The sequence below is a fragment of the Anarhichas minor genome, unplaced genomic scaffold, assembly GCF_050575085.1.
Source record: "Anarhichas minor isolate MPS153535 unplaced genomic scaffold, ASM5057508v1 ptg000012l, whole genome shotgun sequence".
In the NCBI taxonomy this organism is placed as follows: domain Eukaryota; kingdom Metazoa; phylum Chordata; class Actinopteri; order Perciformes; family Anarhichadidae; genus Anarhichas; species Anarhichas minor.
Window position 1 is genome coordinate 9,307,859 of NW_027466458.1, and position 15,536 is coordinate 9,323,394.

Genomic DNA, 15,536 nt, shown 5'->3' on the forward strand with positions numbered 1-15,536 from the left:
TTTGTCTGACATTTTTCATGGAAACAAAATGTTTTTTTTTTTTTTTTTAATACAAAGGGCTTGGAATTGAAGAGAAGAAAAAATAAACATTGAAGGATCACGATTTAAAACGTTCATTTTTAAATCCAAAACAGAATATTTCTGACGCTCTCTCCACAAAACGTCCCTAGCTTTATAGATCCGTTATGTGTTTGCGTTGATGTGATTTCAGATGATCCAGGCGTTTGAAGCTGAGGCCACAGACAGTGCAGCAGTATGGTCTTTCCCCCGTGTGGGTACGATGGTGAACCTTCAATATGTCTGCCCGTGTGAAGCTCTTATCACACATGGTGCACCGATGAGGTTTTTCCTGTGTGTGAATTCTCCGGTGCAACTTCAGATTCCAGAGGCGACTGAACTTGTTCCCGCATACAGTGCAGCAGTAAGGTTTGTCACCTGTTTGGCCACACTTGTGTGTCTTTAGGTCAGAGAAAGAAGGGAAACCTTTCCCACAATGGCTGCAGAGGTGGAGTCCCTGCCCCGAATGGATCCTCTGGTGGACTTTGAGGTTACAGGCTTGAGTGAAGGTCTTTCCGCATTGGGTGCAGGAATACGGTGGCACTTGTCCGGTGCCTTTATGTGTCTGCCTGTGGGCCTTTAGTGAGGCTGAATCAGGGAAAGACATGGAGCACTGGTTACAGGTCTGTCTCCTTCCTCCTCTTCCTCCGGCCTGATGCTGCAGCCTCTCTCCCAGGTTTAAGGTATCACTGTATGCATCTGACGGTCTATACATATCCTCTGTGCTGTCTAAAGATGGGTCAGTGCGAATGCCTTGGCCCCTGAAGTTCAACCTGCCGCCTGGATCACTAGACACATGTTCAGGGTACAAAATACTCGGGTCCTGTAGATAACCTTCTTCATTGATCAATAAACAGCTTAGCTCTCCACTTACATGAATGTTTGTCCTTGTGGGAGAGCCGGCAGGTGAACCGACCGTGCCCCCTCTATTTCGTGCAGCACCTGTTTGGTAATCTTGATGCTCGGCTCCTTCTGGTGCTTCCACATCTCCCTCATAGTGCCCCATGTAGCTCAGATCCTCACCCAGTTGGGATGGTGATCCTTGTAACCCATCCAAGTTACCCATGTCTATCATATTGGAGTCTCCATAGCCAGTCTTGCCAAAGCCACCTAATTCTTCCATACCATACCTGCTCTGGAAAAGTGGTTCAGATGGGTCACCTGAGTGTCCATCTTGGCCTGGTTCTGGCCTCTGGTCATAGCCAGCTCCCCAGCTCAGATGACTCTTTGGGATCTTCTGGTCACTGAAACGTTTACTGGGCCCCGGCAGACCTGATGCCTCTGTTTCTGATCAATGAGAGGAGAAAAAGATGTTCCAACAGTTCTGGGTACAGGGACTACAATGACACAATTACCATATGAACACTGAAAATAATGACTTTGGAGCAAGTATTTAGGAATTCCATCATCTGGTGTACAATTTTCCTTTAAACCAGTGCTGTAGAAATGACTACATACTCATGTTATGTGATTGAAAATCAATATGATATTAATATGCTTAAAAATAGCTTTGCTGAATGTGTGCATATATAAAGACACCAACCATCCAAATTGACTCCCCATCTCTCTTGGGACTCATTAGTTTCCGGTGTGATCTGAAGGGCTTCCTCTTTCAGCAGCCTACTCAGCTTTTCACCCCGTACACCTGGAGACTGGCAGACAAGTACAAAGACGACATTTATACAACAGGTTTTAACTCTACTCCCCTTAAGATAAACCAGAAGCGTGGCAGCAGTTTAACAGGCAGGTCAAATTGAACTCTCCAGCATTTAAGTTACACAAAAAAAGGAAATATTGAAAAATATAACAGAGGTTTTAAACTATATTACTTAAGTCCTGAGAAATGTACAACAATAACATTTCCATTGACTGTGCTTACAAACCTTAAAACAAAAACACATTTTTAGCATTTCAATCCAATTTATTGAAGCTAAAAGAGTGCAACAAGCTGCCCTCTACCTGTGGTGCTGCCATTGCACTGTGGGCCTCTGGTCTCGTCTCTTCGTGACTAGGTGTCCCTCCTTCAGTGCTTCGGGAGCTATTTATCTCTTCTGGCAACAGACTCTCCTGTTTCAGACTTCTCTCTGCAGCGGAAGATAGGGAAAACATATTTTTTATATGATAATATGTCAATGTTGTGTTTACAGCTGTTTGTCTCTGCCCTCAAGTGGCCAGTTTAATGCAGCATGATTGATTTACAGAACCTGTGCCTGCTGGTACTGGAGGCACAGTTGATCAGAATGAAGAGTGTGAATAAAACGTCTACTTTCTTTTACATGTATGATCACTTAATCAGCTATAATTTTTAAAATAATTCAACTCCAAAAGAGCTCATGTATGTAGTCAAGTTTAGTCCCCCATGTGACAAAATCAATGTTGGTAATTAATAGTGGCTGAGTATCTATTAGTAACAGCAGACTCACCTGTCGCACACAGATTGTCCTCACCGGACACCCCGACTCTTCCGCAGTCGAGGCATCGTCCCCTCCTGTCTCCCTCTCTGTCTTTACGGCGACTCTCCGACCACTTCAGTCGCCTCTTCAGGGACTCGACCTGCTCCCTGCACCTCGTTACCTCTTCCACAAAACTGTCCTCCACCAGCCGCGTGATCTCATACATGGCAGCTTTGAAAACCGTCTCCATGACACCAGAAAGCTGGGACTGAAACGTGACTATTGTGTCGGCCATTGTGCCAATGATGTGTGACAACAGTCCTTTAATTTCAGTGCACTGAAAAGCAGCAACTTCCGACTGGCAAAGACTGCAGCGGAGTGGCAGTGGTCGGGCACAGCTAACGTCGGTCTCTTTAAGTTCTGTCTTTAACTCGGTTTTCAGTCCAGGTAACGGTTAACAAGCCGTACGCGTATTTTGGTTGGTCCACGATGACCGTGTGGTTACTTCCACCACACCAAACGCGAAGTTAATCAAACTGTAGACTTGCTTGTAATGTCAACATTAGCTTAACTAGCTTGCTGCACTAGTTGTGAATGCTAGTTAGATAAAGCTAGATTCCGACCCATGCGATGCGCACTTATCTGAAACTTAAAAGAACCACCGTTAACCATCATATAATTTATGTTTAGTCTAAGGTGGGTTTGGTAGCAAAAAAACAATTTAATTTCTTAGCTGTAATCCAACGTTACAAAATGCCGTTGGGCTTTCATTTCCTGTTGATTCCGCAAACAACCGTACTTCCGAGATCTAACATACGGGTCGTGAGTTGGGACAATCTTAAGCGTTTCAGCTGCATGGGTGTCTGTTAAAGAATGACGCTTCCTGGTCAATAATTGCACATAGAGCGTTAATAGTAATCAATATCTCATACATGTAGCAGTTTATTGTTATCTTTCCAATTGATTTAGTTATATATAAAACAAACAGTTTGGCATTTATGTGGATCACCGGATATGTGCTCAACTCCCTCCTTCCGTCGAAGTGCGTCACACAAAGCAGAGAGACCGCTGGCCACGACGGGAAGGAGCCATGTTGAGTTAGCTCCTAAAGCCATGTTTTTTTAATAACGACACAGTAAATGTACTCGTAAAAGTGGACTCATACCTAAACTCAGACGAACGGTAAATCATACCAAAATGTCGGCGGACGATTTTCAGACAAAGTACTCCTCTGTCATGGAGAGTATGCTCAAGAGCGCAATCGCGGAGACCACGAAACTTTTCGAAACTATGGTCGACGAGCTGAAGGCAGAAATATCTCGGGTGAAGAAGGAGAACGAGGACCTCAAAATAAGATGTAGCCATTTTGAGAATGCGAGAAACCAACCTACTGTTCACAGCAGAGAGAGGGATCCTCTCCACGGGCCTAGCGACGGCTCTGAGAAACGTGACCGAGCTGTTCAATGTGGTGAGTTGTGCAACCCAACAAGCCTGTTCGTCTCAAACAATGCGACGTTAATGGTCTGATAATACTATGTGATGTTTTATCGCAAACGCGCAGTATATTCGTGTCATACGGGATACATATAGCAGCTGATAACTACTGATGTGGCGGTGAGGTTAGCGCGGCTTAGCTTGATCGAGCGTGGGATCAGAAATAGGAGGGAAACCATACAATGCTATCTTGGCTAGCAGCTTCGGACAGTGTGTTCTAACCACACTATTGGGTTAGGGTCGTAATGGTTCTGTACAGTACTGAACCCTTCACAAACAGCATCAACTCTACAATACCACATTGACTTCTTATTTTAATTGTATGCTTTAGATTCATGACTAATTTCACATCCATTTCGTGTTAAAATGGAGTGAAGTCATCTAAAATTTAAATATGTGATCAATATTTAGGAATATATTAATGGAAGAAGCATGACACATTTTAAAGAATGCTATGTCAAATTAATTTGTGTTGTAGCGGGGTTCGATCATACAATGTAGCTTTTTGTGTAAAGACAATGCAACTTGTTTCAGTTTGTAGCATCTCGTTCGTGGGGAATGAGGTGTTTGTGTTTTGATAGGCTACTTATTTCTATGGGCAGGTGTGTGTACAGTGTGTTACACAGTCAGGCTAGTATTGTGTCTTATGATGTCCTCACTCATTCTAAAGAAGCAATATATTGTGTGGGGGGGGGACTAAAAGCAGTGTTATTTGTGCTAGTGAGCCATTACTGTAAGCACGTTTCATTTGTAAAAAATATAAACCAACTCAAACCTCAAATCAAATTTTGTTTAATATTTAATCAGCGCGGTTTGCACCCAGGAGCGCAGAGGAAAGACCGAACTACCGACACTATGGAATTATCATCGGCTGTAAAATAGTGTCAACTAGCGTTAAAGAAATGCAGAAAAGAGCAATAATCGTTTAATACTGTGCACATATCCCCGAGTGCAGTCTTGGTTTTCATAAAGTGTCTGAGAGTAAAATCGCTGCAGTGAACACGACTTTATTGATTCATTTATGGTTTAATCCATTGGGACAGATGCAAGAATATATATATATATATATATATATATATATATATATATATATATATATATATATATATATATATATATATATATATATAAAAAATTAATTAATTACCCAGGGTGGTGGATACCACCGATTGTCACGATTATTTTGTAAGCAATCAGTCTGATTGCTGAAAACATAAATACTACGGTGAGACTTGTGATGTGTTACTTTGCACAATAGATTCTCTGGCACTGTTTGGACTGTGTCAATGGAAGAGTTGAGTGATAACGAGTGTTCTTCCTCTCGGTAGTCTCCGTGGTTCTCCGTAAAGACCCACTGATCAGCAGCTCATTTCTATGCATCAACATTCATACGGTGCTTTGCATTGACCATTTATGGTTGAATGTGGGAGTGTAGAGGGCGAGATGGAAGGCTGAACCAACTGCGCACATCTACAGGTTGGTTTGGGATTTATAAAAGGATACTGCGCACTGGCTGCGTACGCAAGGTTTTATAAATCTGAATATTTTTTGCCGAACGTATATATTTCCTCCTTTGAACATACGCAAACATTTAGTGTGGGTCCTACACACTGTTTTATCAATGAGACCCCAGGCTTGTGTTCGTGTATTGACCAAGCGTATGTACTGATGTGTATCTTTGAAATGAAAGCCACTGCCAACTAGCCACATTGAGTTGCAATAGTCCCCTTAATCGAGGGAGGAATACATGCACTGAATTAGGGCTGGGCGGTATACCGGTTCAACCAGTATACCGGTTTCAATTTCCCGTATGATATGAATTTTTCATATCCCGTCATACCGGTGCACAGCCGAAACAACTTCTGTCGCTCTTCAACAGGCAGCAAAATATATTGTTCACCGCTGAGCGCGCTACGGACGGAGCTAGTTGTCTTAAGTGTATTGAGAGGGACCCCTAGTCATGGTTATAACTTTATAACAACAATTAACAACCCACAACTAACGCTCTTTAACAACAAAACACCACGACACAACAGTTTGTGACACATAAACAATCTGTAACACTAATAATTGTACATTTATAAAAAAAAATCCCGCGGAACTGCATGCTGGGTAAAGCTCGCTAACAACAGTCTGCTAACAGCTGGGACAGGCTCTGTCGCTCCAGTAACGTTACATTAAAGAACAGAAAAGAGCGATGCAGGATGAACAAAGACTGAACAACAAAAGGTATTTTGGTCAGACACATATGCAACGCTGATTACTGTAATATGTGTGGTATTTGTTATAAATGTACGTTAGTACATAGACGTGATAAGAAGCGGTACATGGAGGGGCTTAGGACCCAGGGGAATGTAGGTGAAGGAAACAGGAAGTGACGGAACGGAAGACACGCCACACAAACAGCTGTTCACCGCTCGCTGGCCGGTTCTTTTCGGCGCTAATTAATTAATGCTTTAACGCAGAAAAAAAAATACCGTGAAACCGCCAGAATCTTACAAAATACCGTGATATGCATTTTTGGTCATACCGCCCAGCCCTACACTCAAGTGGTTCTTACGTTGTGTTGTCCGACTACATCAGCAATTCAGAGCTGTTGTAGCTGTTCTGATCGGCCAAAGCGGGGTAAAAAGTCGCCCATCATTGAGATGGTTGAGATGCGATTATCAAAGCTAATTCCCGGCTACATTGATCCATCACCAAACCAAGAGAATTTAATTTTAAATTGTCCTTTTAATTATGAGTTTGTCCGTCAAAATGGATACAAATCTGCAGCTTGTTAGCACTTCAGCCGCAGCACCCCTGCATCAAGGCACTTATCTGGTTGGGTAACGGTTAATGATCTGTTAACGAGGGGTCGGCTATTGGTCAGGAAAAAAAGTCGTGACACCCCTATTATACATACCATCTTACCGCACTCTGTTTTTATTAGTAACATTTTTGTGTGAAATAATGAATTCATGTTTTATTTTGTATGTATGTCTGGCACCTGGCCCTTGTTTCATCAGTCTACTCAATATTTGAGCTGTCAGAGAAGATCATGCAAGCTAGTTCTTTGTATATTAGCACGCTTCTTTTCTATGTATTTACCTTGAGTCGGACCAAACACATTTATTAACAGAGTTATAACCCTTTTTTATTTTTATAAAGATTCAGGACTGTATTCTTAAAAATCACCAGTTTTTGTATGCTTGTTTACAGACCTTGTTCCTCTCCGCACAACGCTGGTGGAGCAATGTCAACCGCTGCACTCATCATTGCAAAACCAAGAGCAAGAATGCAGTTATGAGCAGATGGAGTACAGTTTGCAGGACCACACCTATGGAGAGGGAACTACTCAAATGACCTTTATACTTGTCAAACAGGAGGTGGGTGTGTATCTTCACAATCAACAAACCTATTTTCCCATTTATGTCTATGAAAATTAACTTTTTCTCGTCCCTTTGCAGGACTCTTATGATGATTCTTCTCAGCAGTCTGTCCTGAAGCAAGAGGAAGATGAAGCCCTTGTCTGTGGGCAAGTCTTGAGTGAAAAAGCAGGTGAGGAATTAAAAGAGACTTATTTTCCCAACTAAAGTTTGATCATAGGCAAGATTTACAAAATTTGGTAAGGTTTGTTACTCTTGTTTCCTATGACATGTCTTTCTCACTGCTGTGCCTAGGTTCACCACAGGCCTCTGCAACTGAAAATGAAGGGATCTTGGAGTTGCCCTATTTGGGAATGGATAGCGGTTTACAAGGAGCTCAGAACCAATCTTCTGAATTAGAGCATTCACAAGTCCTCTCACTCGCTGCAATAAAAGACAACATGGAAGTCAGTGAGAAGGAAAAACTCCCATTGGTAGTTGCTCAGCATCAATCAGAGGTTGAATCCCTTGAAAAAGAGCAACCATTGGTGAAACACCAACAATGTCAAAGAGAGATTGAAGTGTCAGTAAGTGAACAGGCTGACGCTCAGCAACATGCAGATGTGGAATCTACAGAACAACAGCTGTCACAGCCTACACCGCTCAAGAAAGGAAAAACGTGTGAAGAATTAAAAAGTAGTGTGACACAAAGTGAGGCTAGTCGCCAGCCTGAGTTGTCAGTACAACGTAGAAGAGGACGGCCACCAAAGAAAGCTAAACATCTGCAGCGTCCAGTGAAAGAAATTGGTTCTCTCACTGTTTCAGAAGCATCTTTAAGTAAAATATGTTCCTCTAAAAAGGAAAAACCATCTGAATCTCAACAACCTTCCACGGAAATGGAAAAAGGGGCCATTAAGGGTCCATTCACTGACGTTTCATCTGCAAATGAAACACTAAACACTCCAAATGTTCAGCCCAGAGAACGCCGCAGCTCTGTTACTCTTCAGGATGCAATACTATTAGTTGAAGCCATGAATCAGTCAACAGCTGAAGATACAGTGACATCTTCTCAACGAATGGCAGCACCACCTCAAACCCAGTGTGTGGGTACTTTAGAGACCGTGGACGAGATCCCAGCAGAGCCTGCACAATTTACAAAAGAGAAACTTGGTAGCGCTCCTGTGACATCAGATGCCACCGTAACTAATGAAGCTCAGGCCCACATCAAGGTTGTCCTGCCAAAACAACAGCATACAGTCACTCCAACCAATACGACATCATTAACTGCTGCAGTTCCAACAAGTGTACGGTCACTGCAGCAGCACCTTCCCCCCCGTCCTCTGATAACGTCGGTAGCACCCAGCAAACCTGTTAAGGCGGTACCTTATAAAATAGTTTTCATGCCAGGTTCAGTATCCTCATTAATACGCCGTAAAATAGAAGCACTGTCACCAACCCAGCTTCCTACTGTTGTGTCAACAGTTGTTGCTGCACAGAAAAATAGTGAACTTCTCAAAACACCTCCACTTTCCTCTGTTCCTCCAAAAACAACACACATTACGTCCAGGAAATCGCTTCCTGTTGTCCCGTCACAGTCAACCACCACCTTGACTGACCTGCAGTCAGAGACTTTACCACGTCCAAAAATAACAATTATAGTTCCGAGACAGGCGTCAGCTGTGGCATCAAGTAAACGTCAGTCACAGACAATTGTTCCAACAGCCACGCAAGAGTCCACAAAATCAGCTGCTGTTATGGTGTCATCGCCTTCATCGCAGGAGTTAAGCATTTCTGTGGATACACAAACAGTTTTAGATGAAGTAGCCGCAATATCGTCTCAAAAGAAGTATAAAACATTGTACAACGTTCCCAAACAAACTGCCTCTGTTTCTGAACCGGTAAATGCATCTCCAGAAACCTGTTCCAGTTCAAACATGTCAGTTAGGCTAGTGCCAACCTCTGTGTCTCCAGTTGTACCACCGACTGTAAACCAAAAACTCTCTGCTGTGGTCAGATTAACCAGGCTCCCATTTCCAGTATCGGCCAAAGAAGCAGTCTTAGTCTCAAGACTGCCTACAGATGGATCTCCTGAAAGTCAATCCATTTTGAAAGAAGATACCACACAAGAGAAACCTTCATCTGTTGTCATATCAACACGGCCATCAGAGAAGCTTGTGTTATCCACTGACATTTGTCCCAGTTTAAAAGAAAGTTCTGTTGTGTTGCTTGTAAATACCTCTCAGATGTCAGAAGAGCCAAATGACATTCAAGAGAAGGCATCGTTATCCTGTGAAAACTGCGTCATTTTGGAAGAAGACTCTCCTGACAGCAGGCCATCTACACCATCCAAGGTGTCGACACCAGTCATTGAGAACTCTCCAAAAGTCATCAACAAGACTGAACAACCAGCTCTAAAGGGTACAGCGGGTGAACCTACTTATAATTCTGATGAGGAGATAATCAGCATTGCAGTGCAAGATTTTGCATCATCTAATGACCCACCTATGGAAGAGGAAGAATCGGCTGCCCTAATACATCTAACCCCCATCACCACCAAGGACACATCTGATCCTCATTTGCAAATGTCTAAAGCCCAGTTCCTGGCGCAGCTGGCAGTGACACCTGTACCGGAAGAACCAAAACAGGTAATATAGTAGTCAACATTTCTCAGTCTGTTAAGAAATATAATTGCACTATTATTTACACTAGGGCTGCCCAATATTGGAAAAACGAACCATGCAATATTCTTTAACTATTTTTTGACTATAAACAATGTTGTGCTCTAGTTTTCATTTAATTTAATCATAAACTCATTGATGGTATAGATATTCAAGGATAATTTGTCATGATGCTTTTTGTTATAGGTCTCCTCTGACGACTCGGTAAAGGCCATAGCTGCAGAGACCAGCACCAGTGAAAAGAAAAGGTTACAAAAAAAATCCCTTGTAGCCCAACTCCGAAGTCATCTCAAAACTCGCTTGCAAGCTAGAAGAACTGAAACTAATTCAGAACCATGCACAGCAACAGAGACCCCCACTGTAAACCCTAAAAAAAGTAGGCTTGAGAATGTAAGTCCAAAAAATAAAGACACAACTAGAGAACCTATACCCATCAGCCCAAAAGACCCAGGAGCAGTTGAAGATGTTGCATTTCCTAAAAAGACAACTAATGACCCCACTGCTGTTAGTCCTAGGAGATCTGGACTACGTGAAGCGGATGTTGGACCGAAGAAGAATGTTAGTGAACCGTCTTTTATCAGTTCTAGAAGGTTTAAGGCTGCTAGAAAATCTGCTCCTGTGACTCCCAGGAAGTCTAGTTCAGGTGTACATAGTGTAGGCTCCAAAACTAAAAATTCCACTTCTGTGAGTCGTAGGGGGTCTACAGCAATGGAAGAGAGTGCTAGCCCTAAAAAGACAAAGTCCACTTCTGTAAGTCCTAGGAGGTCTAGCTCAATTAAAGAACGTGCAAGCCCTAAAAAGACAAAGTCCACTTCAGTGAGTCCTAGGAGGTCTAGCTCAATTAAAGAACGTGCAAGCCCTAAAAAGACAAAGTCCACTTCTGTAAGTCCTAGGTCTATCTCAATTAAAGAATGTGCAAGCCCTAAAAAGACAAAGTCCACTTCTGTGAGTCCTAGGATGTCTAGCTCAATTAAAGAAAGTGCAAACCCTAAAAAGACAAAGTCCACTTCTGTGAGTCCTCGGAGGGCTAGCTCTAAAAATACCAAAAACATTTCTTTGAGTCCTAAGAGGACTAGTTTGAGTAGAGATGGTGCTATTCCTAAAAAAGCTAAATCTGTGCGTCAAAAGATGTCAAGTTTAAGTAAAAATGGTACTACAACTAAAGTGTCTGTTGATGAATCATCTTCTTTTTGCCGTAGGAGGTGTACCTTACCTAAAAATGGTTCTAGCAGTAAGATGAATAAAAGTGAATCCAATTCCTTCAGTCCTAGGTATAGCATAACTACAGACAGTGCTAGCAATAAAAACACTGAGAGTGAAACGGGTTCCTCAAGTGTTAGGTGGCCTAAATTGGCTAAAGATTGTGTCAGTCCTAGAAAGACAAGGGAGTCCACTCCTGCTAAGAAACCCAGATTAATTCAAGATGGTATTGGTCCTAAACAGAAATTAATAGTGGTGGATGCTAAGAAGTTGGCAAAAGCCAAAACAATAGCTAAATTGACAAATTCTAGTCAATCAAAATTGCTGAATGGAGCAAAACCAGGCCAGTTAGCAGAGAGCTGTGAGGCTGTGAGGAAATGTACAGCTAAAGCGGTGTGGACTCCTCCTAGAATTTCAGCCAGTAAAGCACCCATGGCAGGGGGAAAGAAAGAGCCGCCGTTATCACTTAGATTGCACGATCATGCATTCGTTTTCCCCGCCAGTGTTTCTCTCCTCCCTATACCTGTCTCAGCACCACCTGTTGTATCACCATTACAGCCTTTATCAGTCATTGGTAGGAGACTGCTTAAGAACCAGTGTGGCGAGTGCGGCCGTGTCCTCAGCAGCGTTGCTGCCCTGGAAAGCCATGTTAGTCTCCACGCAGGTCGGCGACCTTTCTCGTGCACGCTCTGTGGGAAGAGGTTCCCAGACTCAAAAGGTCTTAAACGGCATGGCAGGGTGCACCGCAATGGTAGGATCCATATATGTCAGCAGTGCGGGAAGGGCTTTGTCTACCGTTTCGGCCTCACCAAACACCTCCAGATGGTGCACAGGAAGCTTAAACCTTTTATCTGCCAGATTTGCAACAAGGGGTTCTTCACAAAACGAGATGTGGAAGCCCACATACGGATGCACACAGGAGAGAAACCATTCCATTGCAACCTCTGTGAAAAGAAATTTGCAAGGAGGGTAGAACTAAATGTGCATTTAAGGTGGCATAATGGGGAGAAGAGACACTGGTGTCCATTCTGTGGGAAAGGATTTTTAGACTTCAATAACCTGAAAAGGCACAAGTATATCCACACAGGGGAGAAACCTCATTCCTGCCCCCACTGTCCCAAGAACTTCACACAGTCAGGCCACCTGAAAAAGCATGTAAAAAATGTACATAAAGTACTATGAGAGATGGACATCCAAGCTGCCACCCTGCTCCAGTGAGAATGTCAATGTAATTAAGGAGAGAGATCTAAAGTCTTGTAAAGTGAGACTGCTTTTTGTGAAAAGAATCTGATGAGGATTTGTTTTTTGTTTTGCTATGTAATGCAAATAGAGAATTTCATTTCATTTTATTTTTCATGATGTGCGATTTTTGTGTTTTATGAAGACTCGAATGATTAGTTTGTCATTTTAGGAAATAAGCGTTTTTGTTTTCTTTCCGAGAGTTGGATGAGAAGATTAGTATCAATGTCACGCTTCCGTGTGTGGAACGAGAGCAGGGAGGAGATTGGATGCAGCACCTGTAAAACTTTTTTTAAATTGTACAAGGCATCCAGATACTAAAAAAATCATTCAAAACATGTTCGTTGAAGAGCTTTGGAGGCCTTGGACTTAGCCAGGCTTGCCAGTTCCCTCTGCTCCCAATTTCTCTGCTATGCTAAGCTAAACCTATTGTCTCCATGCTCGGAGTGATAAGTCTCACAGCTGTGCATCAAAAGAACAAATCTATTTTTTTAATTCTTTCTTTATGGCACTTTAAGCCCATTGCATATTGGAGACGTGAATGAAGATTTCTGACAATGTCTTAAACTTTGGTCGGTTGTTAAGAATACACACATGCTAAAGTAGTCATGTCCTCAGTAAATGTGATCTTGAGACTAATGGTGCATTTCAACCATTCATTTCTAGTTTGTTGATTGAACAAGTGATATCAAAAGATTTTGTTGCGTAATTTAGAAATGCAAATGTTAATCTGACACTAACCTCAATATAGCCTTTATGATGTACACGAAACAGCTGTTTTGGATATGGGTTATAGTGCAAACATCTGCATGACACAGTTTTACTGTCATCATTTTAGAATAACCCCAGCAGATATGTTCAAATCTCTTGCTGTTGTGATATCGCTTGAATTGTTTTACTACCAAGCTCTAAATGGTAGCGTATACCTATTATCAAAAACGTTTAGATCACCTCCTTTCGCCACGTTAAAGTGACATTCTGACAGCTGGAACATGCATAAGAAGTATTTGTAAGTATTGTTATTTACTTCTAAAAACGTAAATCGTATGAATGCAATTACGATTCATTATATTGCATTTTTTTCATGACATTGCCTTTCACTTCTGGTAACGAGGATTTATTGTACTGGTTGTGCAATAATGTTTAATGTTTAAAGAGCTGAGCAGAAGTCTCATATTGTCATTGTGTCTAACATTCTGCTGTATTACAAGCGACAGAATCGATGTCATTGCTTTGGTAAATCCTATTTCCATCTTGTCTTTCCTTTTTCTAAAAGCGCTAACTTCATTTAAACAGTTTTAGACATCAAACCACGTAAGAATTTGTAAATATTCTGAATTTACGTTTATTTCAGTGCTATTGAGATGTATATTTTCTTGATCCTGTCATTTGAGAAAAGAGGTAATAAATGTAGAGGCGTCAAACTGATCCCCTTCTGTGTACTTTTGTCAGGAAACTTATATTATTGTTTGAAATCATTTTTGCCGATGTAGGTCTACTTGGTCATTTTCTTTAGTAAGAACATTTCCATTTCAGAAAATGTATATTATTTGAAAACCGAATGAATGAAAGAATATTCTTTACGCAATGCATTGTTGAGGATAACTTTATTTTGAGGGCAAGTGCACCATTTATTCTAATACTTGGCAAGTTTTTTTTTTTTTCAATTTTGATACTTGCCATACAGCTGTGATTAGTTTTATATTCGTGTAGAATAATAACCTGCAGTTATTGTGTTGAACAAAACAACTAACACAAGCACTTCGTGTCCGTATCCTTTAGGCGTACTGTGCTCATTCCATCTGGTGAAGGGCTCATCGTATGAGTTGAATTAAAACAATCCAATGCACTCTAGGTTAATATTAAAATGCCTTTATTTTTACATGGCGATGTGTATTTAGAATGATGAACACGTTGCAACCGACATGAGTATTCACTATGGTTGTTTCTCCCAAAGGTATATGAAACACATTTATGCCCCCATTATAGTGCAGTGGAGGTGAATGGAATGTTACAGAACATATTGTATTATTTAGAGAAGGTCCATTTGCCCATTACCTTTTGAATATTATTGATTTGTTGGAAAAATATCAGAACCCACCATATGCCAACTGTATACTATGCACTACACAAAAAAATATGTTACCCTGAAAAGGGAGCCTTTTGTTGTCTTTGGGCAACAAATTAAATGCTTATTCCTTAAAAATCTGTCCATCAAAGATAACTGACAAATGTTTGTTTTGGCAGTATATGCGTTTAAAAGATGAGTCTTGCTTCATGCTCAAACTTTAGCTAACCCATTGCAAACACGAGAAAAATATTTAACTATACAACTAAATGTTTTCTTTATTTTTATCAGAAATATTAAATCTCTGAAAACATAAGCATACATTCATCTGTTTGCTTATCGGTGCTCACCTTTATTTAAGCAGGATATCTGAGCATTAGATAACCACCTTTTAAAACCGATTTAATAAAACGGTTTATCCAATACCTGATGCAGAGTAAAGTCAACCTAACTTAATCCCTTCAAAACCTTGTTACAAAGGCAGATACCAGCAGGCACAACCACAGTGGCAGCGACACAGTTAAGGCAGGAGGGCCTGCAGAGCGTACAATGGAGTGATAGCACTTGCCCACATTTCCAACTTTATCTACAGCTATAAACTCAACGATCTGCGAGCAGCAGGATGCTGTGTAGTTGGCCTGAATGATGGGATCACTCAGAAAAGTGGTTGTGAAGTTTCCACTGCCCTGGCGCAGGGAAACGCTCTCAATTCCGGTACCATTTCCGTCTGTAAGGGTGGCCGCCAGCTCCCACTGGAAAGGTTCACACTGAGACACATCTTGAGGGCAATCATCAGCCAGCACGTGAACCACTTCACACAAGGGCGGAACAAAATCTGTAATCTGGACCGAGAAGAGGAAAACGAAAGGTATTATTTAATTCATGAATCACAGCAACGGTCAAGCCAGATATGGTGAATAATTGTATACCTTTTGAAGAAGTGCATCTGTAAAAGCCATCTTTGTGGCTCTATGTTCAAAAACATTGTAATAGAGTGCTGCGGTGATGATGTATTTTTGTAGGCCAACCTGGAAGGTTGGTTCCCTCAACAATGGGATTT

At 41.6% G+C, this 15,536-nt stretch overlaps 2 protein-coding genes and 1 long non-coding RNA gene across 4 annotated transcripts in view; 1 reads left to right on the top strand and 2 right to left on the bottom strand.

Annotated features, from left to right (window-relative positions):
* Nucleotides 1-3,917, bottom strand: LOC142948571 (uncharacterized). 2 transcript variants are annotated; one of them, XM_076090687.1, is made up of 4 exons: nucleotides 2,481-3,917; nucleotides 2,017-2,141; nucleotides 1,601-1,709; nucleotides 1-1,338 (listed from the first exon to the last, which is right to left on the bottom strand). In XM_076090687.1, the coding sequence occupies exons 1-4, from the start codon at nucleotides 2,743-2,745 to the stop codon at nucleotides 173-175; spliced, it is 1,665 nt and encodes a 554-aa protein (XP_075946802.1). In that variant the 5' UTR covers nucleotides 2,746-3,917; the 3' UTR covers nucleotides 1-172. The 2 variants fall into 2 exon arrangements, with proteins under 2 accessions (XP_075946802.1, XP_075946801.1); XM_076090686.1 differs by having other exon boundaries at nucleotides 1-1,344; nucleotides 2,481-3,915.
* LOC142948575 (uncharacterized) overlaps nucleotides 2,810-15,536 on the top strand; it is a 14,987-nt gene continuing 2,260 nt past the window's right edge. The window contains exons 1-5 of the long non-coding RNA XR_012953528.1: nucleotides 2,810-3,918; nucleotides 7,146-7,312; nucleotides 7,394-7,484; nucleotides 7,607-9,936; nucleotides 10,156-15,344. This is a non-coding gene — a long non-coding RNA (uncharacterized LOC142948575). The remainder of the gene's footprint in view (nucleotides 3,919-7,145; nucleotides 7,313-7,393; nucleotides 7,485-7,606; nucleotides 9,937-10,155; nucleotides 15,345-15,536) is intronic.
* Nucleotides 14,938-15,536, bottom strand: part of LOC142948573 (von Willebrand factor A domain-containing protein 7-like) — a 9,416-nt gene continuing 8,817 nt past the window's right edge. Inside the window, exon 17 of the mRNA XM_076090689.1 lies at nucleotides 14,938-15,318. Coding sequence (XP_075946804.1) covers nucleotides 14,938-15,318 — 381 coding nt within the window. The remainder of the gene's footprint in view (nucleotides 15,319-15,536) is intronic.